The sequence below is a fragment of the Miniopterus schreibersii genome (assembly GCF_964146895.1).
Source record: "Miniopterus schreibersii genome assembly, chromosome: 2".
Lineage (NCBI taxonomy): Eukaryota > Metazoa > Chordata > Mammalia > Chiroptera > Miniopteridae > Miniopterus > Miniopterus schreibersii.
In genome coordinates this window covers 81045214-81069471 of record NC_138102.1, presented here as the reverse complement: position 1 = coordinate 81069471, position 24258 = coordinate 81045214, and the positions used below count along the sequence as shown (strand labels likewise).

General features: G+C 34.2%; 1 protein-coding gene and 1 pseudogene across 2 annotated transcripts in view; both read right to left on the bottom strand.

The window, feature by feature from the left end:
* The window catches only part of LRRC63 (leucine rich repeat containing 63), a gene marked incomplete at both ends in the record, with an annotated part of 86436 nt that overhangs the window by 36626 nt on the left and 25552 nt on the right, over positions 1 to 24258 (bottom strand). Inside the window, 2 exons of the mRNA XM_081127744.1 lie at positions 6151 to 6249; positions 21532 to 21683. Of these exons, the coding sequence (XP_080983870.1) occupies positions 6151 to 6249; positions 21532 to 21683 (251 nt within the window). The remainder of the gene's footprint in view (positions 1 to 6150; positions 6250 to 21531; positions 21684 to 24258) is intronic.
* Positions 1518 to 2094, bottom strand: LOC308553541 (ataxin-3 pseudogene; annotated as a pseudogene). The gene has a single exon. The product of its transcript is annotated as an ataxin-3 pseudogene (transcript).

Here is a 24258-nt window from a genome sequence, read left to right as displayed (position 1 = left end):
CTTAGTTTTCCTATGCATTATTGAAAGTGGGATATTGAAGCTTATAACTATTGTTGTTGAAATTCTAATTTCTTCTTTCAATTATTTCAGTTTTTGTATTCTGTGGCCATATATATTTGTATATATATGTATGTATATATATATGTGTGTATATGTATATATATATATATATATATATATATATATAAAATTATATTATCCTGATAGATTGACAAAATGTCCCCTTTTATCTCTAGTAACTTTTGTTTTAAAATCTATTTTGTCTCATATTTGTATAGTCACTCCAGCTTTCTTATGGTTGCTGTTTACATGATATATTTTTTCCACATTTTTACCTGTGACCTCTTTGTATCTATTATCTTAAGTATATCTTTTGTAGACAGCATGTCATGGAAGCTTGATTTTTGTATTCAGTCTGACAATCTGTACCTTTGGATTGTTTGATGTATTCACATTTAATATTATTGACATACTGGATTTACATCGCCATTTTACATATAGTGCATTTAGTTTTCTATATATCATGCTTCATTTGCTCTTTACTGCCTTCATTTGCATCAACTGAATATTTGTTAGTATAATATTTTAATTACCTTAATGGTTTTTTCACCACATTCTTTTGAGTTATTTTTTTTAGCAATTGTTTTAGCGGTTGTAATAAACATCTAACTTATCATACTCTACTTCAGATTTACACTAACTTAATTCCAGTGAGATATGCAAATGTTCCCAAATAGCTCTATTCCGTGTTCCTTTTTTGCACTGTAGTTGTTATACATACTACATCCATATATGTTACAGACCTAACAATACATTATTATTTTTTTAATGCTCATTTGTTCTTAAAAACGTGTGCAAAGCTGATTTCGGAGTTTAGGAATGCACCAGAATTATGAAATAATGATCCCATCGTGGGGGGCTTAAGAAGCAAAACCTCACAAAAGATTACCATCTTTTAAAAGAGTTGTAGAAAAATAACAAAAACAAGGTAGCAGATAAATTGTAATCAGAGACAATAACATGAGAAGACACCCAAGTGCACAATACATGGTTGGAGGGAGAACATTTATTTTTCTGGAATCATTACTATTATCAACATAGAGAAGAGACACTGTCCTAAAAGGTTAATTTAGTTAATGAGACATGGAATCAACTATTAAGTGATGAAAATGAGCCAAATTACCAACATAGAAGGGAGGAAAAGAAAACAAACTGTATGGAAAATGTTCTGTAGCAAGAGCTTATTAGTTGGTTTACAAAAAGGGCCCCCCAAAAGTCCTAATTTTAGACATGTTAGATATTTCACACTCAAAAATGAAAAAGGAATATTTAGAAAATGATTTTAAATTTCTTTAATTGCTGAATGCCTCTTTGACTAGTATTTGAAGGAGCATTATTTAGTCCTACAACTGATTCATTTTTCCACTTTCTCACCTTTTTGTTTGAAAACCACCCAGTTAAAAGTCTTATTTCGCCTGATAAACATTGTTCTCTTTGATATATTATCAAAATGGACCCTATGCTTTAGTCATGCAGGGTAATGTTGGAAAGTACGAGTAGTCTAAAGATTTTGTAAAATGTATTATTTTTTCTTTTGTTATGAAACTATTTCTAACAGTTTCTAAGGTCCTGGTGACAACTGCCTGAAGCATGTCTTCTTCACTCATCATCACCAAGATCACTGCCAAGTGTTCCAGAACTTGTAGTTGGTGTTTCACATGGGTGTGAAAGCTGTCCTGGTGGATCCTGCTGCTACTGCTGCTGCATTTCAAAGTAGGCTTCTCTTCTTTTCCATAGCTCTTCTGAAGTAAGATGTGTACTTGATGTCTGTGGAATATCTTGAGATATATTTTTGCAACTACCTTGTATACTGAGCTGAATAGCCCTAGAGAGATCTGCTTCTTCAACTTCCATGTCAATCTGTTGGTGACTTAGTTCCAAAGCCTGCTGCAAACACCCTCATCTTTATCTAACACTCCTGACTCATCTCCTTCTAAGACTTGTTCCAGATTTGTTTTCTGGATTCTGTTATTTTAGTTGTACTAATTCTTCTCCAATAACTTTTGGTCAACGCATGTGTTGGACCCTGATCATCTGCAGGGGTTGGTCAGCTTCACAGTCTGGCAGGTCACCCTTAACAACAAATGTAGAACAACCTCCTGTTGTAATTGATCCAAGAAAAGTGCAAGATATGTATTTGATATTAATTCTGAACCTGTCAAGAAATAATTCAAGTTGAACCATTGTTTTTCTAATTTTTTAACTGTAAACCAGTGTTCTCTATTAATGGAATATAAATAATCTTTCATGGGATTGATCCTGAGCCTCTTATATGCTGGACTGTTAAATGGGATTAGTTGTAAAACCCACACTTTTAAGGCATTATTTATAACTTAAATAGAGAAAAACCACTATCATCCATTTTTCCAGAAGGCTGCTGTAAAAATGTGTGATAGTCTTCACTAGTAACTCCTCCTTCTGCCATTTCTTATCTTCTTTATCTAGCTGATGTTCAATGAAAGATAATTCCACAAGACTAAAATATTATCATTGCAATAGATTATTCAAGCAATGTTAAACACAAAATGTGTCTTCTTGTTTCTCATGGAAGATAAACAACACATTATTATAATTATTGTTGTTTATGTGTTTTTAAAGAATCTAAGATTTAAAAAAAAGACCGAGTATATATTTACAGGGTTTGTTATATCAACCTTCTTGTTTACCATTTCTGCTTTCCTTTTTTTTTTGGTCCAAAACAATTTTAATAGAGCCCGTCTTCTGCCTTAGTCTACCATCTTGAGTTTTCCATGAAACTTGTAACAATTTCAGTCACCACATTTATGTCAGCCTCTGGTCTTCTATTGATTGCATTTACATTATGCTGATAAATAGGTATCATTAGCTTACCCCCAGTACAGCCCTTCCAAGCCTGGATATTACCATCCTGGTTGGAATATTTTATCTATAGTTTTATAACACAGTTTTTTATGTTAATGACAAGTTCTATTGATTTCTATCACTTTAAAAAGTGAGCACTTTAAATTTTACATCTAAAGAGCTCTCTTATATTTATAAATTTTTCTTTTAATGGATAGAGTATGCTTGGAAGACATAAGGCCTCATCTATAACTATTTAGAAGAAAAGTTAAAATTAACATAAAAAAAAACCTATATTGCTTGGAAATTATTGTCAATTTGCCCTAGTGAAATTTATAAAAGAGTTGTTATTCTAGTAAAAATAAAAATATAATATTACTAGAGATTCAAAGATGGCAGTGAATTAAGTGGAAGCTACAGTGATTCTCCCAGGACCAAACCGGAATTACAACTAAAATATAGAAAAAACATCCTGAATAATCAACTGAATACTAGCTGAAGAGAACCTTCACAACCAAGGATGTAAAGTGGAGATTGCTTAGAGACTGATAGGAAGTATGGAGGCACAAGAGGGTTGGCTAGGCCCCTAGAGGCAGCAGCTGAATGTTGGGAGGGATATTTCAGCTTTGGGGGGGTTCCCATTGAGAACTCTGGGGTCTAAACCCCAAGCTGGTCTTCCCAGCCCAGAGCACCAGAACTAAGAAAGGTATCCACAAAACATCTGGTTGTAAAAAACAGCTGGGTTTCTGTCTTCCAGGAAGAGATGGTTGGAAATGCAAGCACTCTCTTAAAGAGCCAATGCACAAAATTCCATGGCAGCCACTCACCTTGAACTCTGGCAGAGGGAGGGCAGAATGGACTAGAGCTGTGTGAGGAGAAGGCAGGGTTGGGGTCTCCGGAGATAAGGCTCAGATTGCTGTGCTGAGTTTTTCCCCAATACAGCAGAGGACATCTTTCTCAGGCAAACCTTGACCATCCATGCAGTTTTTGCCTTAGAGAAAAGCAACTGCCTCACCCTGTTGAAAAACCTCTCACCTTACCCTGTAAAGTTTATGCCTTGCTTTGGTCTAAAGCCTGAGGCTCATTAAAAGACTGAGAATAACAATCAGCCTGCAGGTAAAGGTGGATCTCTAGGTGCTTTGAGTCTTTGCCTGATCTGCTTCTGGACCTGGGGCTAGGAAAAGCAGACCTTGGTGTGCAGTTGGGTCCTTTTAAAAGCACCCAGTCCCAGCAGGGGAAGCCACAAGCTGTGAATTGCTGAAGCCTCCAAACAGGGTACTTAGGACCAGTCACAAACAGCATCTTACATTGATCTGCACCAAAGACCATCCAAAAGATTGGGAGTCCTAGCAGATCTACCTAATACATAGAGACAAACCCAAACAGGCAGCCAAAATGGGGAGACCAAAAAAAAAGAAGCCCCAAATGAAAGAATAAGAGAATTTTCCAGAAGAAAAGCTAAATGAAATGGAGATAAGCAATCCAGCAAATAGAGAGTTCAGAATACTGATTGTAAGGATGCTCTATAGCATGAGAAAAGATATGGAAACTATGAAGGAAATTAAGAATGACACAGAAGAAATAAAGAATACATTGGAAGGAATAAACAGATTAGAAGAACCTGAGGATCCGATCAGTGAATTGGAAGTCAGGGTAGAAAAAATCAATCAGAGAACCAAAAAGAAAACACAATTAAAAAGGAGGACAGCTTAAGGGAGCTCTGGGACAACATGAAATGTAACAATATTCACATCATAGGAAAGCAAGAAGGTGAAGAAAGTCAGCAAGGATAGAGAACCTGTTTGAAGAAACAATGGCAGAAAATTTCCCTAACCTGCTCAAGGAAAAAGCCACACAAGTTCAGGAGGCACAGAGAGTCCCAAGAAAGAAGAACTCAAAGAGGTCCATGCCCAGACACATACTAATTAATGCCAAGAATCCAAGACAAAGAGAGAATCTTAAAGGAAGCTAGAGAAAAGCAATCTGTTACCTATAAAGGAGCTCCCATAAGGCTGTCAGCTGATTTCTCATCAGAAACTCTACAGGCCAGAATAGAATGGCATGAAGTGTTCAAGGTAATGAAAAGCAAGGATCTGAAACCAAGACTACTTTATCCAGCAAGGCTATCATCCAAAATAGATGGTGAAATAAAGAGCTTCCCAGACAAAACAAGGCTAAAGGAGTTTATCACCAAACCAGCAATGCAAGAAATGTTAAAGGGTCTGCTGTAGTAAGAAGTAGAATGCTTGGTGGGGCTCTGCTGTGACGCCATCCAAACTAGGGCTTTTGTTTGCTAAGAGCTTTTTGATTATTGCTTTGATTTCATCAGTTGTTGTTGGTTTATTCAGGCTTTCTAATTCTTCCTGATTCAGTTTTACATGATCTCACTCATATGTGGAATCTAATGAACAAAATAAACTGGTGAACAAAATAGATACAGAGGCAATGAAGGATGGAACAGACTGAGGAATCTCAGAGGGAAGGTGGGAGTGGGTGAGTGAGTGAGAAGAGATTAACCAAAGAATTTATATGCATATTATGCATAACCCATGGACACAGACAGTAGGGTGGTGTAGGTAGAAGGGGTCAAGATGGGAAAAAGGGGACATCTGTAATACTTTCAACAATAAAGACAAATATATATATATATATATACACATATATACACACACACACATATATTTTATTGCAGAGAAATTATGAAGAATGTTTTTAATACTATATATTTGAAATAAAAAGGAAGTGACCAATGAACTGTATAAAGACACAGAAAACATAATCTGTCCTAACTACTCATAATGACCCATTTATTTAAAATGACAATGAACTACCTCATTCCCATATGTGATTATTCTACATATGTTTTATTATGCAGAATATCTTATTTTGACCTATGATAACTAAAACTTGTTACAGCATCATATTACCTGGTCACTAAACTTTGTTTTTAAACCTTCTGATTAACACATAAATAGGTTTATTTTAGGTTTTATTCAGGCTTAGAAGAATAAAATAAGTTATTTCCTATACACAGTACAATTATGAGAACTATTTGAGAGCCTGGCTATTTTACAGTTTTTGCAGATAATGTCATGGGACTTCATAAGAAAGTACTGTACTTTTTGTAGTTCTGAAAATAAGCCTTTTGGGATGCTATCCAAAATATATTTACATATTTTAACTCCAGGGTATCCTGTGCCTATTTTTTATTATAATTATTATTCATAATAAAAATTATTACAGTATATACAATAATAAAAATGGACTTACTTCTGTGGGAAAGGAGCTGATATCATTAAATGATAAGTTAAGATATATCAATTGGAAAGCCAAAGGTGTTAAGTCTGGACAATTCAGGATAAAAAATCCCTAAAAGAAAGTGACAAGAGATAAAAGGTTAATTATTAACAATGCACAAAGTATTTTATACAAGATTTTTAAAAATCACATATTCTGAGTGACAGTGGTTGACACAATACACTAATAAGCCTATACTCATCTTCCATTCATTCCTTTTAGTCAGTCATGATAATAATTTCTTAAATATGTAAAAGATATAAACAAAATAGAAACACTAGTAAGTATGTATGTAATAAGTATAGTGACGTGTGTGACAAGCACATCAATTAATAATGAGCAAACATTTTATTAAGTGTTCACTACAAGTTGAAATATAAGTAATTAAATGTATTTTGTATTTAATTTTTCTTTTCACCACCTGGATTTTTTCATGGCTCTAGTTCTGAGACAGAATAGTAAGAAGTGAGGAAAATTCCTTGGCAAGTTGAATGGGGAAACTGAGGCAGCTAATTCAAACTGGCCTTATTCAGCACCCTGACTCACCTGCCTCCTTCTCCCTTGTACCACCACTCCCTTAAGCATTAATCAATGACTCCCTACCATAACACTGACCAATCAGTGGAGACCATGACCCTGAAAGAACACACATGGAAAGTTGATGAATATTCTATTGAGATTCTCCCTTGAGACCTCCCCTAAAATTCTTGCCTTTAGAAAACAGATAAAACCTCTTAAGGCAAAGGACCCAGTTCTCTCTCTCTCTCTCTCTCTCTCTCTCTCTCTCTCTCTCTCTCTCTCTCTCTCTCTCTCTCGTGCCTGTGGCCTTTCCCCACTTCTTTCCTCAGGTTTGTGTCTGCTTTTCTTTCTCCTAAGCTCTAAAGGTTCCCAGGAATATTACAACCAGGGAGTAGCTCATCCTGGGCTAACCCCCAGAACCTGTCTTCAGTGGCCCTTCTTTTGCCTCTGTAACTTATTTCTTGTGTTTATGCAGTCCAGCTGGCTTGCTTCTTTTGCCTCTGTGACTTTCTTTCAAAAGGGCCAAGGCGGCCACGCCCAGGCTCAACTCTTCCTCATGTTTCCAAAGAGCCAAAACAGCTCCACTTAGGCTCACTCCTGTGGCTATGATCTTTCCTCTTCTATCTTAAGTCCTTCCTTTGTTTCACTGTCCTCAGCTTTAATAAGTACTCTCAAAATCACCTGGACTCGTAATGCGAAATTTTTCCTGTACAAAGTCAAGAACCGAGAGACCACATCATCGCCATCACTTAAATTTCTCTGTTATCTTTTATTAACCTGATATCTATATAAAATTTCTTGCTTAAATATACAAATTTCTGAAAGAGGAAAACTTATGTCTTGTTATGGACTAAATGTTTGTGTCCCCTTATATTCATATGTTGAAACTCTAATTCCCAATGTAATGTTTCGTAGAGGTGAGGTCTTTGGGAGATAATTAGAGTTAGATGAGGTCTTACTAGTGGAGCCCTGATGAAGGTGGAGCCCTACAAGAAATGGAGGGGACCAGAGTGTGCTCTCTCTCTCTCTTTCTGCCATGTGATGGGTGATACAACAAGAAGACAGCCATGAACAAGAGGGCTCTCACTAGGAACAAAATCAGCTAACTCCTCAATATTAAACTTTCTCACCATGTTAACTGTAATACAAAATGTTTTTTAAGCCACTCAATCTATGTTGTGTTGTCATAACCTGAATTGACTGAAGCATGACCAGTGCCCCAAGTATATTTAATGCTTCAGGAAAGCTGGAACATTTTGTTTTTAAGGATCATAAAATCAGTAGTGACCAACTGAATGAACCAAGGAACTCTAATGATGGAGAATCAAACCTAAGCTTTCAGTGAAGGGACATATTGTCACCAGGCGTTAGTCTATGGCATACGCTATGTAAAAATGAAAGGTTCATGGCTAAAAAATCTTAGAATTGACAGTACTGGTTTCAAGACTGACATTTTAATAAATTATTGATATTTGTAAATGTTTATGTGTTGGTAGTTAACAAAAGTAGGTGTTCTTTCTGTTATTAAACATTTTTCTCTTCTTGGTGGAAATAGTCACACACTAAATTATGTAGCAGAAATGTATCTGGTACAGTTTCTAATCATTCAGCTTAGTGTGTTCACATAACTAGTGCCTTTACATTTCCTTCTGTCTGGATAGTTTCCCCCCCATCTATTCCCAAGAATTATCTTCTCACCTCAGTCAGCAGCCTTATAGTCTTATATATGCTTATAGCCTTATATATGCTTATAGCCAGCTGTATACTCATAAATCATTTGATGAAAAAGGCCTTTCCTGACCAACACATCATAGCAACCTCTCAAACCAGTGTTCCATTGACGCCTTCCTGACCCTCCACTTGCTTCATTTTTTCATAGCTCTTATCACCATAGGACAGGCTATACATATAACTATATGTACTGAATAATCTCACCCCACTAAAGTATAAGCTCCATGAAATAGACTTTTTTGTTTGTTTTGCACACTGATACATAGTGAGATACATAGTTTACCTTGGTACATAGTGGGTTCTTAATAAATATTGGCTGAATAGGTGAATGTCTAGGGCCTTTGCTTTGCCTCATGGAATCCCAGGGACCTTGACTGTGGATATAACAAACATTAAGCCTGCGTACCCCAGGTACACTAGATCTCTCCATCATAAAATCTGTTTGCTGTGTTTATCATTGAAGGGATGTGAAGAACTAAATAATAATGTGAAGGCTTTCTCAATAAACACTTTTAAAATATAGTGATTATAGTGATTAATAAGGAATTGGAAATATTTATTGAAGAAGCTATTATAATAGAGCTGACTTTTATGATCAAGATTTTACTTGATCTCGAGGGAAAAGTTCCCAGAAAAAATAAGAAGTGCAGATGAGGTGAGAAGCAGCCTGGTACATTAGGGGTGGGGGGGCTTCAAATAGTGGTTTGAAAATAAGAAGGCTAGAAAAGAGGCTGAGGTGGAAGTCAGGGCTTATGTCTGGAGAACAGAAAACGACAAACAAAGGATTTTAATCTTCAAGTTCAAATCCTCTTCAGATTAAATGAAAGTCTGGGTTTACTGATAGGTAGGCAAGATTATAGGTGAAAATGAGAGATCCATTCATTCTTTTGTATAGTATAAATTTAGTATAAAAGATGTGAAAGAAGTAGTGCATATCATGGTGATTTATTAATAGGGTGGAGGGTTTGTCAAAGAGCTGGCTCTCCCGGGAGGCAGGACCCCATCCTATCATCCTGACTACTGAAGGGCACCTTCATATTCAAATCACATTCATATTTGCTCAAATTGGGAAGTTATAGGGAAGGTAACAAGACTAGTGGTGAGGAATAAAGAGACTGAAACAGCTTTATTTGTTTTTGAACTAGTAACCTTTAAGCACTTATGCACTTAGTCTATATTATATTAATCAGTACATTTGTTTTGTATACATTTTTATTTATATAAAATCTGTTTCTTTAATGAGTCCCTGAGATAGATTAGAAATTATGACTTTTAATTCTTTTATATCACCCTACAGAACTCAAGATCCTATTCTGGAGTCCAATATTTTAAAAAATAATATTGATGGCTGTGGAAATAAATGTTTTCTTGACTAAATCCTACCATCTTTTTAAAAGTTGTATTCTTCCCCCATTTAAAGAAGGGATTAGCAAAATACAGTTGGCCACATGTTTTTTTTTATAACTTCTTATTGGAACACAGCTATGCTGTAAGTTTAGCTATTGTATATGAATGTTTTTGTACTATACAACACAGTTGAGTAGTTGTGACAGAGACATGTAGCCCTCAAAGCCTACAATTTTATTAACTAGCCCTTTACAAAAAAAAACTTGACAATCTCTGATTTAAGAGAATTCACTTTACAACCAGATAAACTGATTTTTTCACTTCTACTATTGACCTTTTTTCAAACCAATTATTCTACTAAAACCAAAAATAAAAACCAAACACAATACAATAAACACTTGGGGAATTACAAAGGTAGTTAGAACTTAATAAGCCAAAACTCCAGAGAGAAGGAAATCTCAGAGTGATAAACACAACTCAACACTATTTTTCTCAAAAAGACTTTTGCTTAAACCAAAACTTTTGTCAAGAATCTGAATAGAACTATAACTAGTCTAGCCCAGCCGGGCGTGGCTCAGCGGTTGAGTGTAGACCTAGGATCCAGGTGATCGGGGTTTGATTCCTGGTCAGGGCACATGCCCGGGTTTCAGGCTCAATAAATGACTCTCTCATCATTGATGTTTCTATCTCTCTCTCTCTCCCTCTCCCTTCCTCTCTCTGAAATCAATAAAGATATATTTTTTTAAAAAAGAACTATAACTAGTTTAATAGGGCTAGGGAGACAAAACATGGAATTCAGGGTTTACCAAGGAGGTGGGGCCACAGACTTGGTATGAGATGGCTGAAAGGCTACTGCCCTGAGAGAAGGGGTTAACAGAAAACTTCTGCAAAGGGTGTAGCCCGCATTAAACCAGCTTATTGTCTGACTGAATTAAGATGAATGTTCCCTAGCTTCTCTGTCTTCTAGAAGCAACAATAAAAAATTCTCTGGAAGAAGAAATCATCAAGGTCCTCCAACTCCCTCTATACAACATCTACCAAAAAATAAAAAGATATGAAAAAAGACAATAATTGGACAAAAATCAAGAGAAATGACAGACCATAGAAACAGGTCCACAGAGAATCCACATATTGGATGTATACGATGTATTAAAAAATAACTGTGCCCTGGAGGGTGTGGCTCAGTTGGTTGGATGTCTCCTGTGCACGGGGTTGTTGTTTCAATTCCAGGTCAGGGCATGTGCCTGGGTTGTGGGCTAGATCCCCAGGGGGTGGGGTATGGAGACCAACAGATGGAGGTCTTGCTCTCCCATTGATGTTTTTCTCTCTCTCTCCCTCTCCCTTCTTCTCGCTGTAAAAATCAATAATTTTTTAAAAATAAAATAACTGATTAATAGGCTCAAAAATTTAAATAATAAAGTAAAATTTTAAATAAAAAATATTTAAATAAAAAAATTAGATTATAAAATAACAAAAATCAAAGACTTAGCAAATTTCACAAGGCTGAAAAGAGAATAAAATTAGGCTAGAATTTAGATAAGAAGAAAATACTCAGAAAAAGGACAGAGAGTAAAAGGAAAATACAGGAAAAAGGGTAAGGGCAGGGTGAAAAAGTTTTAGATACATGCATCTGAATTACAATAAAAAGAGGACATGAAGAGTGGGGCAGGAGTAATATTTGAAGAGATACTGACAAAATGTTGCCAGAATTGATGAGTGATATAAAGCCATATATTCAAAAAATGCTATGAACCATAGGAAGTTAAATATTTTAACTAATACACCTAGGCATATCACAGTAAAGCTGCTTAAATTCAAAGACAAAAATTAGCCAAAACAAAAGACATCTATGTGGCCAGGAAAAGAACACCTGGACAAAATCCATTGTTACTTAAGTAGAACTTCTAGCAAGGAGGACTTCCACAGGTGAGAAATTTCAGTATAGGGGGACAGAACCCAAATAATGTGAGGAGGATGTCAACGTAGAAGCTTGTTTCAGATCCCAAGCAAGGAAAGGAGAGAGTACACATGGGTGAGGGATGACAGCAAAAGAAACCAGGATGGTTACATACTGGCTGAATGAATATATAATGTAAATATAATGGAAGCCAAATTTCTCATTGTTGGAGAAGAGAGTTACATATTTAACAAAAGAAAAAATTAGAGCAATTTTTGTAGTGTTATATTAGACTCGGATGTACTACTTGTGTGTGCACCTGTATGCACACCTATTACCTAACTTTGCCCACTGAAAGACTCAATAAAACCCTAATATCAATGAGTACACCTAGTGCCCAGATCTTGGATTGCCCATTAAAAATAACCAGAATCCTTAGAGAAATGGCAGATTATAGCGCTAGGGCAGGGAGAGTATAGGATAAGCCTGGAAGAATGATGGAGATATGTGAAAAGTACACGGAAACCAACTTGACTGGGCTTTTACTAATGAATAAAGATAAATAATAGTATAGCAAATTATACTCATCAAATAAAATAGTGGTGTAAATTAATGAATAAATAAATTAAAAGTTTGATAAGAAATAGAATTACTTGCACAGTTTCCAAGTACCACAATATACTCATTAAGTACAGAGAGAAAAAGAGTAACAGTTCTGAAGATACCACTTTAAACAAGTCATCAGTGAACATAATTAGCCCTGGGATAAATTGAAATTATGCACCATGTGATAAGATAGAATGAGAAAAAACTTTTGAGATATTAATGCCAAAGGTGAATGACCTATATCTAATCATGAGAAAATATAAGACAAACCCACACTAATGAGCATTTTACAAAATAACTGGCCTGTAATCTTCAAGTTTTGAACTCATGAAAGTCAAAGAAAGCTGGAAACAAACCTGCTGAAAAAAACTAAAACAACTATGTACAACATGTTACCCTGGATTTTAATATTTTGTTATAAAGAACATTACTGGGTAAATCAGCAAAATTTTATTTAGACCTCTCAATTTAATTAGATACAGAAATGAATGAATCAATATTAATTTTCTGATTTTGAAGGTCTGCTCTGTGGTTATGCAGGAGAATGTCTTGGCTTGCAGGGAATATGTACTAAAGTGTTCAGGGATAATGAAGCAACCTTGGGAGATGCAGTTAAAAGCATGATTACAGAAAAAATTATTGCCTTAATTATATACATAAGAAAAGGAAAGGCTGAAAATCAGTGATGACCATATTCATATTAGCATATCATCTCTTGTAAAAGATTTATTGAAGTCTTCTGTTTTAGTTTTTTTAATTATGTGAAAGGAAGAATTATAGAAGGCCCCTATGAATTTGTCCCCTGATCACACTTGTCTCAATTTTTAAAATATTGACTTTGTTTCCAGCAACCATGCTAAATTTATTTATTAGTAGGATTTTTTTTGAGATCCTTTAAGATTTTCTACATACACAATCATGTTATCTGGCAATGAAGAAAACTTTACTTCTTCCTTTTCAATCTTTATGTTTTTTTCTTCTTTATCTTAAGTGGCTAAGACATTCATTACAATGTAGAATAAAAATGAAGGGAAAAATTTTCTTGTCTTTCTTCCAATCTTAGGGAAAAAGTATTCAATCCTTATTGATTATGTGTGACGTGGTTGCAGATTTTTTGTAGACACCCTTGATTATGAAATTTCCTCTTAATCCTAGCTTATGTAAAGAGTTATATGTTTAATCTTAAATGGATGTTGAACTTTCTCAAGTTTTTCATCTATTAAGATAATATTGTTGAGAATAAACATTGATTTCAAATATTAAAACAACTTTGAATTTCTTGGGAAAGCCTCACTTGGTCATGATACATTAATCTTCATTTTTAATTTTTAATATTGATGGATTTAATTTGCTAATATTTTGTTGAGGATTTTTGCATTTATACTTATGAAAAATATTGGTCTATAATTTTCCTTTCTTGTAATATACATATCTGTAAAATAAGTTAGCAGGTGTTCTTTCTCCCTCTACTTTCTTAAAGAGGGAGTGTAAAATGGTATTTTTTTTTATTATGTGTTTGATAGAGTCACCAGTGAAGTCCTTTGTGCCTGGAGCTTTCTCAGTGCAAAGTCTTTTAATTAAAATTTCAATTAGATTTTTTAAAATAGATGCAAGACTACCTAATGTTATATTTCTTGTCCCTGTTTCAGCAAGTTGTGTTTTTTTTTTAATGTTTCCATTTTGTTAAAGTTGTTGAATTTATTGGGAAAATGTTGTTCTTAATATTTTATTATTTTCCATTTTAATGTCTGTAGGGAATGCAGTGACTTCCCCCTTTTTAAAATTGAACTTGGTATTTAGAGTTTTCATTCTTTTTCACTAATCAGTCATGTTCTAGATTTAATAATTCTTCTAATCTTTTAAAAGAACCAAGTTTTGGCTTCATTGATTCTTTTCTATGTTGTTTGTACATTTTCTGGTTCTTTGATTTTTCATTCTTATTTCCATTTCCCTACTTACTTAGGCTTTAATTTGCTCCTTTTACTGCCTCCTCCTCCTTCTCTTTATTTCTTCTTTTGAATTTTTTTAAGAGCTTATTTGAACCAAACTGATGGCATACTGGGAAACAAGATCTTAAATGCTTCCTTTTTCTGTCTTCTTAAGATGGAAGTATAGATTACTGATTTTTATACCTTTTCTGTTTTCTAATATATCCATTTAAATTTATAAATTTCCTTTTAAAGACTCCTTTAGCTGTTTCTTACCAATTCTGATATGTTGTGTCTTCAATCAGTTTGAAATATTTCTAATTTCCTTTGTGTTTTCTTTAAAAAAAATTTTCTTGTCATTAGTGTGTTGTTTAATTACTAAATGTTTAGTACTTTTCTAGACATCTCATTGTTTTTGGATTCTGTTTTAATTCTTTTGTGGGCAGAGAACAAATTCTGTAATATTTCCATCTTTTGAAATTTTCAAGACATGTTTTATAGCCCAACATGTATTCCATTTTGAGATTGTTCCATGTGCACCTAAAAACAGTTATATTCTGCAGTTGTTGGGTGTAGGGTTCCTTAAATATTAACTGGGTCAAATTGGTTGATTGAGTTACTTCTGGATTTCTATATTTTTATTGAATTGTTTTTGACTACTTGTGCATTAATTCTGTGTCTCTAATCTCCAGCTATGGTTGTGAATTGGTCTATTTCTTCCTTTAGTTCTGTCAATTTTTACTTTATGAATTTTGAAGTATTCTGATCACATCTATCCACATTTAGATTGTCACATCTTCTTGATGCATTGGTCCTGCAAACATTTTGAAATTTCTCTCCTTATATTTGGAAATACTCTTTGCCTTTAGCATTATCTTTTACTTTGTGTGACAATATAGCCAAAACAGCTTTATAATGAATGCCTAGATCTTTCACCACAGTTTTATTTTTAACCATCAGTGCCTTTATATTTAAAGTGTATTTCTTGTAAATAACATATAATTGAGTTGTACTTTGTTACCTAGCCTGATAACCTGTATTTAATGGTTAGCCCATTTACATTTAACATAATTACTATTATGTTTAGACTTCAGTTTACCATTTTGGTGCTTGTTTTGTATCTGTCCCATCTATTCTTTGCTTCTCTATTGCTTTTTTGTAAACAAGTATTTTTTAAGATTTTATTTCACTTTTAAAAATTATTAGTTATTCCCATTAGTGTTTTTTTACAGTGGATTCTTTAAATATCACACTACACACCTTCACTTATCACAACCAACCTTCAAATAATATTCTACTTCATGAAGAAAATAAGAGCCTTACAACAGAAACATACATTTAGCCCCTCCTAGCCTTTTGTAATACTATTGCCAAATATTTTATTTTTATTTTGGCTCTACTCCCCTCAGTAGTCTGTTAAAGAGATGTAAAGATTTTTTAATAGGTTATTTCTATTTACTGACATACCATTTATATATTTTTTACAGTGCCATTATTTTTTCCTGCATAATCAGGTTTCTAGTTGATATCATTTCCCTTCAGACTTTCTTTAAACATTTCTTGCGGAAGAGATCTACTGGAGAGAAATGTTCTCAGCTTTTCTTTGTCTGAAAATGTCTTATTATATATCCATTTTTTGAAGGATATTTTTGCTGGCTATAGAATTCTGGGTTGAAATTTTATTTTATTTTAGTACTTGACCAATGTCGTTCCATTTTCTTTTGGCTTCCATTGTTTCAGATGAGAATGCAGCCATTATTTGTATTGTTCTCCCTGGTATATATTTTTCTACCTTATCCAGTTTTAAAAATGTTTTCTTTACCTTTGGTTTTCTGAAATTTGAATATGGTATTCTAGTGGCTATTTGCTTTATATTCATCTTGTTTGGCATTCACTGATGTTCTTGTATCTGTGGGTTACCATCTTTGATCAATATTGAAAAATTTATAGTCATTATTTGTGGGGAGCCGTTGTGCTCCCCTGCTCCCTGGGAGATGTGGGTGAGCTGCTGTGGCCCCAGGCACAGTGCCTGGGTGAGCTGCAGATGTGCTCCCCTGCTCCCTGACCCAGACCTTGAGGCACCAAGGCAATTCTAATTTAGTTTGCTGCCTTAAATTCTAGAAAGGCTTATTAGGAAGCTGGCCCTGGCCTGAAGGGTTAAGGGACAGTCAAGCCACATACCAGGCCAAGGACTCAATCCTTCCCAAAAAGTTCCCATTAGAAGCCGAGACAAAGATAGTTACCAAGGTCTGAGCTCCTGCAGGAGGCACAGGACGTTTACACTGAAAGTGTATTTGTGCAGCCTGGAGAGAACTACTTTGTATCGGGCAAGGGGAAGGAATGCGGGGCAGGGTGCTATTCAGCAAAAACAACAGCGCCGGTACAAATTGAGCTTGGAAAATAAACTCGGGGCTGCAGCAGTCACGAGCTGCAGTCCTCCCGATCCCATCTTTTTTGTGTCTGTCTTTTCTCCATCCTCACCCCTTCCTCAGGACCGTTCAACTTTGCCGGCGGGCTCCGGCAATTATTTCTTGAAATGTTTGTTCTACCACAATCTTTTACTTCTCCTTGTATGATTCCACTTATAAGTATGGTATGTAATTATATTCATGTCATCACAATCATATAGATTTGCTAGTATTCTACTCTTCTTGGATGCTCTCTTTTCTGTGGCTTTTTTTAGTTGGAATTTGGCAAATACATTTTGTGTTTTAATTAAGAGAATCATGTGTTTTCCCTTCATTTATTAATGTGCTTTAATACATAGATTGATTTTATTATGTTCAACCATCTTTTCATTTCAATAATAAATGTCACTTGTTCATCAAGTATGATCCTTTTAATATTTTTTCAAATTTAGTTTGCTAATATTTTGCTGATATTTTTCATCTATATTCATAAAGGATATTGGTCTATGGTTTTGTTGTGGTGTCTTTTTCTTTGGTATCTGGATTACATTGACAGCATAAAATGTGTTAGAGATTGTGATAGTTTGGTTTACAAGAAATGTATATTTGGTCATTCTTACATATATTTGGTCTTCACCTATGGTACTTGACTCACAGCTCCCCAAACCCTTGGAATTTCCTGAGCAATAAGAGCAACGGATATATCTTTTATCATAATAATTAGTCTCTTGTCTTCAGTTCCTGAAATTGCTTCAGAGCCATAAAGGTTAAATAAATGCCTTGTTATTCATAACAAAGCCCCTTTCTTCCACAGTTGGATTTATGTTAATCAGGTCACTTTTGGAAAGCACCTAAGAATGGGGAGTTTTTTGATTATTTATTCACTCTATTTATTATAGGTCTGTTCAGATTTCTATTTGTTGTTGAGTCATGTTAGGTAATTTGTGTTTTTTTAGAAAATTTTTCATTTTGTCTAGGATACTTAATTTGTTGGTATACAATTGTTTATAATATTCTCTTATAATCACTTTTTTTTCTGTAAGGCCATTAGTAATGATGCCATTGTAATTAGCTAGTTATTAATAATAGAAATGGAAATGTGAAAGCCAGAAATTATAGGTATGTCATTTGGGCAGCTTCACCAGGAAGCTGCAATTTCACACTCCTCAGGGAATCATTGGCCCATTCCCTGCAGATTACTAAGGGTAGGGACTGGACAAAGGGGAAGATGGGCACATTCACAGTGAGCCAGGGTGACATAGGGAAAGTACTTGCTTGTCAGTCATAACTGGAAACAGAGATCATTGTCTAGAGAATCAAGGCCATTGCAATCCTGCAAAAATTGGGGGATGCATAATCCCCCAAACAAAGGAATTCTCTCTCAGCTTGTGGCTCTCTTGGCTCTCTGGTTCCTTTGGCTTTGCTCCTGCTTGTGTTCCTTCCATGCAGATCCCACATGCAATGGACTGATGGATTGTAGCAGGAAACACAAACTAAGCTAGCCTGATGCTGGATTGGACTAGGCCCTAATATAGAGCAAAAACTCTGGATACTGGTTTTGATTTTAGCTCTGCTAAAAGCAAAATGGGACTTCTGTAGAGGAACTAAAGGAGGCAGACCCTGGAAACTCTGGGGTTTGATTCCATAGAAATAAATCTTTCTATAATATCTCATCCTCCCATGGGGCCTCTGGAAATTCTTATTCCAGTGGTACCTCAAGAGCCCCACTTCCACTGATAACATTAATATCTTCATTTTAATTTTTTATTTCAGTTTTTGTATCTCCTTTCTTTTTATTTTCTTAATCTAGCTAAACACTTGTCAAACTTGTTGATTTTTTTCAAAGATCTAACTTTTGGTTTTGTTGATTCTCTTTACTGCTTTTTTACTCTCTATTTATATGTTTTAATTTTTATTATTTCCTCCACATACCTCTTCTCCATAGCCTCCTCCAACATCAACATCTCACACATCAATATGTTTGGTATGGTCAATGAACCAACATTAGTACATTATTATTAACCTAAGCCCATCATTTATGTTAGAGTTAAGACTTTCTGTTGTATAGTCTATGGGTTTTGACAAACCTAAAATAAGATGTATCCATTATCACAGTATCATACAGAGTAAATTTACTGCCCTAAAAATCCCCAGTGTTCCTCTAATTCATTTTTCACTCTTGCTCTCCCACATACCTGGCAACCACTAATATTTTTACTGTCTCCATAGTTTTTTCTTTTCCAAAAAGTTTTTGTTGTTGTTTCTTGTTTACTTTATTACTGCTTTTTTGGTTTTTATTTAATTTTTTTATAATATGCTATATTGATTTCCTTCTCATTTCCTTACATGTATATTTTTAAGGTAATTTCTTAGTAGTGTTTGCAATTGTGATTACAACTGACATTCTAAATTTATAACAATCTAGTTTGGATTGATGTCAAGTTAACATCAATAGCACACAAAACTTGTTTTAGTATGATTCCATCTTCTTCTCTCATACAGAGTTTATGTTGTTTTGTCACAAATTATACCTATACATTAACATCAATTTATAATTATTGTTTTATACATTTGTATTTTAAATAATACAGGAAATTAAAAGTTTTACAAACTAAAAATAGAATAATATTGACTTTTATATTTGTCTATGTTTTTACCTTTACCAGAGTCTTTTATTTCTTCTTGAGGCTTTGAATTGCTGTCTAATGTCTGAAGTACTCTTTTTAGCATTTCATATGAAACAAGTATACACAAGTAACAAACTCACTAAACTTTTGTTTATTTGGGAACATCGTGATTTCTCATTTGTTTTTGAAGGATAGTTTTGTGGGACATAGAATTCTTGGTTGAGAGATTGCTTTTCTTTCATTGCTTTAAAAATGCCATCCCATTCCTTTCTGGTTTTCATGGTTTCTGATGACAAATTGGTCCTTAATTTTGAGGATCCCATATACATGACAATCACTCCTCTCTTGCTGCTTTTAAGATTCTCTAAGGCTTTTGATATTTTGATTACAATGTGTCTTGGTTGAACATCTGAATTTATTCTTTTTGGAGTTTGTTGAGCTTCTTAGATGTATAGATTTATTTCTTTAATCAAATTTAATCATAATCAAACACTTGATGGTGTTTCACAGTTCCCTTAGACTCTATTTGTTTTTCTCTATTCTTTTTTCTTTCACTTCATCATACTTGATGATTCCAATTGACTTATCTTCCAGTTCTTTAATACTTTCTTTTAGTTGTTCAAATCTACAATTTAAACTTTCCAGTGAGTTTTTCACTTCAGTAATTGTATTTTTCAGATACAGAATTTATTTTTGGTTCCTTTTTGTAATATCTATATCTTTATTGATAATCTCTGATCACACACCAGTCTCTTGGTTTTCTTTAACTTCCTGATCATGATTTTATTTAACTATTTAAACATTTCTTTAAAATGACTTTTAGAGAGAGAGGAAGGTAAAGGGAGAGAGAGAAACATTTATGTAAGAACAATACATTGATCAGCCACCTCCTGCACCACCCCTACCCGGATTGAACCTACAACCTGAACTGACAACCTTTTCAGTGCAGGGGATGATGCCCAACCAACTGAGCCACACAGGCCAGGGCTCTATTTGAGCATATTTAAGACGGTGGTTTAAAGTGTTTTTCTAGTAAGTTCAATGCTTCCTCAGAGACCATTTTTAACTTGTTCAGAGCCATATTTATTTTTCTTTGCATGCTCTAAAATTTTTTGTTGAAAACTGGACACTTTGAATATTATAATGTAGTAATTATAAAAATCAGATTCCTTCCTCTTTAAAGTTTGTTTTTGTTGCTTGCTGTGGGCTATAGTTGTTGGTTTGTTTAGTGATTTTTCTAAACTATTTCTGTTGTCTCTATTTTTTATGTGTTTTCTTTGAAATGTCTTTTCCTTTAGCTTGTGTTAAGTTACTGTTTTGACAGAGATTTCTTTGAACACACACACACACAGAAAAAGAGAGAGAAAGAACAATACTTCTGTCAGATTATTTCAGATTGGCTCTATGAAAGGACATCCCTTCAGTGCTTACCCAAGCCACTTAAAACTCAGCTTTAGTTTTTACTTCCCATTTGTGCTGCACCTAGAGATTAACAGAGCTAGAAGCTTAGGGTATTCTCAGGTCTTTTTTGAGAATGCATCCTGCCCTGAGCATGCACATAGTTTTCAAAATTTATCAGTATACATAGGCATTTTTGAATGTCTTAATTTCCCCAAAAAAAATTGTTCCTGTAACTTTTCCAATTTTTGTACTTTTTTAATGAATTTGAACTTATTTCAAAACAAAATTTAATATAAAATATTATAGATTTGAGGTCAAAGAGTTCTAGGTTCAAACCCAAGCTCTGTCGCTTGCTGTGTGATCTTGTGCAAGTTATTTTCATTGAGTTTCAGTGTTCTCATCTGTAAAATGAAGATTATAATACCTACTTTGCTAAATTATAAGGTTATTGTTTCTGTCTTGAATTATGAATTTTAAGAGTAACATTTGCTTTGCACATAGTTGGTGTTTAATAAATGGTAACTGTTATTACTGTCATTAATTATACTGTGATTATGTTCAGTGAAAAGCTAGCCTGGTGCTAGAGTTGCACAAACGGCAAAATTGTTGATAACTTAAAAATATAATAATTCTGAATACCACTTTTTAAATCATGCCAGGTAATAAAGAAAGCACTATAATTGCTTTGGATATGAGCATTTTTAAGAGCTGGAATGAAGGCAAACTAGGCAGATAGTTTTAGAGATGCAATTTTAACATATTCCTGGTAAATTTCTACTGTAACAAGAAAGATCTCTTTAATACTATGCACACTAGCTTAAGTTAAGAAACTTAAAGCAAAAATAATTGATAATACAACAAAAACATGCCATTAAAAAGATCTACCATACCTTAAGATTAAGTGCATTTCTTCCATATATTTGACAGTTTACTACAGCCAGGTTGGTCATGGCTGTTATTGTTTCATATTTTGTTGCAACAGTCTTAAAACCTTCACCATGCATAACTTTTGCCTCTGAATCATCTTTTCTAGATTTAATACCTAAATAAACAAAAGAATACATGAAACAAATGTGTCATCACTTAGAGTGAAATTTGAAAGAACTTACATTGGTGAATGGAGATAAGATGAAATCAAAAGAAATAAGACTATTATATATATGAATATTTCTTTTGCATAAACTTAATGTTAACCACAAAAAAAAAAAAAATTTAGAGCTGAAACACCAAACATAACAAAAAAGGAAATGGAGGAAAACATCATAGAAGACCACCAAACTAAAACAGAAATAAACCCAATGGAAAAGAAATAATGGAGACACAGCAATACCAGAAAATAAAGATAAAATGAAGTCCTCATATATCAGTAATCACCCTCAGTGGACTGAATTCACCAATTAAAAGGCACAGAGTAGTGAACTGAATAGAAAACAAAACCAAGCTAAAATGCTGACTTCATGAAACACATCTCAGCTACAAAGACAAACATAGAACAAAGTGAAAGGATGGAAAATGTTACTCCAATAAAATGGCATCCAGGGAAAAACAGGTATAGCCATACTTATATCTGACAAAATTTATTTCCAGATAAAAATGTAATAAGAGACAATGATGGACATTTTGTAATGATAAAGGGGACAATAGGTCAAGAAGAAATAACACTTCTCAATATATATGCAACCAACTTGGGAGCACTAAAATATAAAAAGCAACCACTAACAGAAATAAAAGAAGAAACTAACAAAAATACAATTATTCCAGGGGACCTAAATACCCCATTTACAGCTATCCATACACTATCCAAACAGAAAATCAATAAGGAAATATTGGTCTTAAATAACACATTAGACCTAATGGACATAATTGATATTACAGAGATCTTCCTCCCAGAACACCAGAAAATACATTTTTTTCTAGTGCACATGGGACATTCTCAAGGATAGACTATATGTTGGGACACAAAGCCAGCCTCAACAAATTTAAGAAGACTGAAATCATACCAAGCATATATTCTGACCACAATGCTTTGAAATTGGAAATCAACTGCAAAAGGAAAGTGGAAAAAACATAAATATGTGGAGATCAAACAACATGCTACCAAATAATGACTGGGTCAAAGAAGAAATAAAAGAAGAGATTTAAAAGATTCATAAAGACAAATAAGAATGATAATATGACATATCAAAATTTTGGGGATAGAGCAAAAGCAATAATAAAAGGGATGTTTATATCATTATAGCTTATCTCAAAAAACAAGAAAAATATTAAATAAATAATCTGTGGAAAGCAGTATGGAATCACTTCAAAAAATAAAAAATGGAACTGCCTTATGATCCAGCTATTCCACTTCTGGGAATTTATCCAAAGAAACCTGAAACACTAATTCAAATGAATATATGCATCCTGATGTTCATTGCAACATTATTTGGAAGTAGCTCAAGTGTCCATCAGTAAGTGAGTAGATCACACAATGGAATACTACTCAGTTATAAAAAGAAAGAAGTTTTACCATTTGAGACAGCATGGAGAGACCTGGAGGACATTATGCTAAGTGAAATAAGCCAGTCAGAAAAAGACAAGCACCATATGATTTCACTCATATGTAGAATTTAATGAACAAACTGGACTAACAAGTGAAATAGAGACAAACTCATATATATAGAGAACTCTGGTCTTAAGGGAGGCAGGGCAGTGGGGGAGATGGAGGAATTGAGCAAAATAGAAGAAAAAGAGAAAGAGTTCATGGACATGAACAACAGTGTTGTGACTGTGGGAGGTAGAGGTGGAAGAGGGTATGGGGGGATAAATGGTGATGGAAAAATGAAATAAAATAAAGTAAACAAGTAGAAAAATTTTAAATAAATAACCTAAAATTTTACCTTAAAGAACTAGAAAAAGATCACACAAAGTCCAAAGTCAGTAGAAGGAAGGAAATAATAAAAATTAGAGCAGAATTAAATGACATAGCAAACAAAAAGACAATAGAAAAATTAATGGAACAAATAGTCCTTTGTACAGATTAATAAAATGACAAACCTATGGCAACACTCACTAAAGACAAAAGAGAAGACTCAAACAAAATCATAAATGAAAGAGAAGTTACAATGGACCCCACAGAAATACAAAGAACTATGCAAGAATACTATGAAAGTCTATATGCCACCAAATTTAATACCTTAAAGAGATGGACAAGTTCTTAGAAATATATAACCTTCCTAGACTGAATCATGAAGAACTGGTAAAACTAAATAGACCAATTGACACTAAGAAAATTGAAACAGTAATTCAAAAAAACCTCCAAACAGCCCAGCTCAGCAGTTGGGTGTTGATCTAGGATCCAGGAGATTGCAGTTCAATTCCTGGTCAGGGCACATGCCAGGGTTGTGGGCTCTATCCCCAGGCAGGGTGGAGGGAGGTGCAGAAAGCAGCTGATCAATGACAGGTCTCTTATAATTGATGTTTCTATCTCTCTTTCTCCCTTCCTCTCTCTGAAATCAATAAAGTTATATATATTTTTAAAAAACAAAAAACAAATCTCCAAACAAGTAAAAGTCCAGGACCAGATGACTTCACCAGTAAATTCTCCCAAACACTCAAAGATTTGATTCCTATTCTTC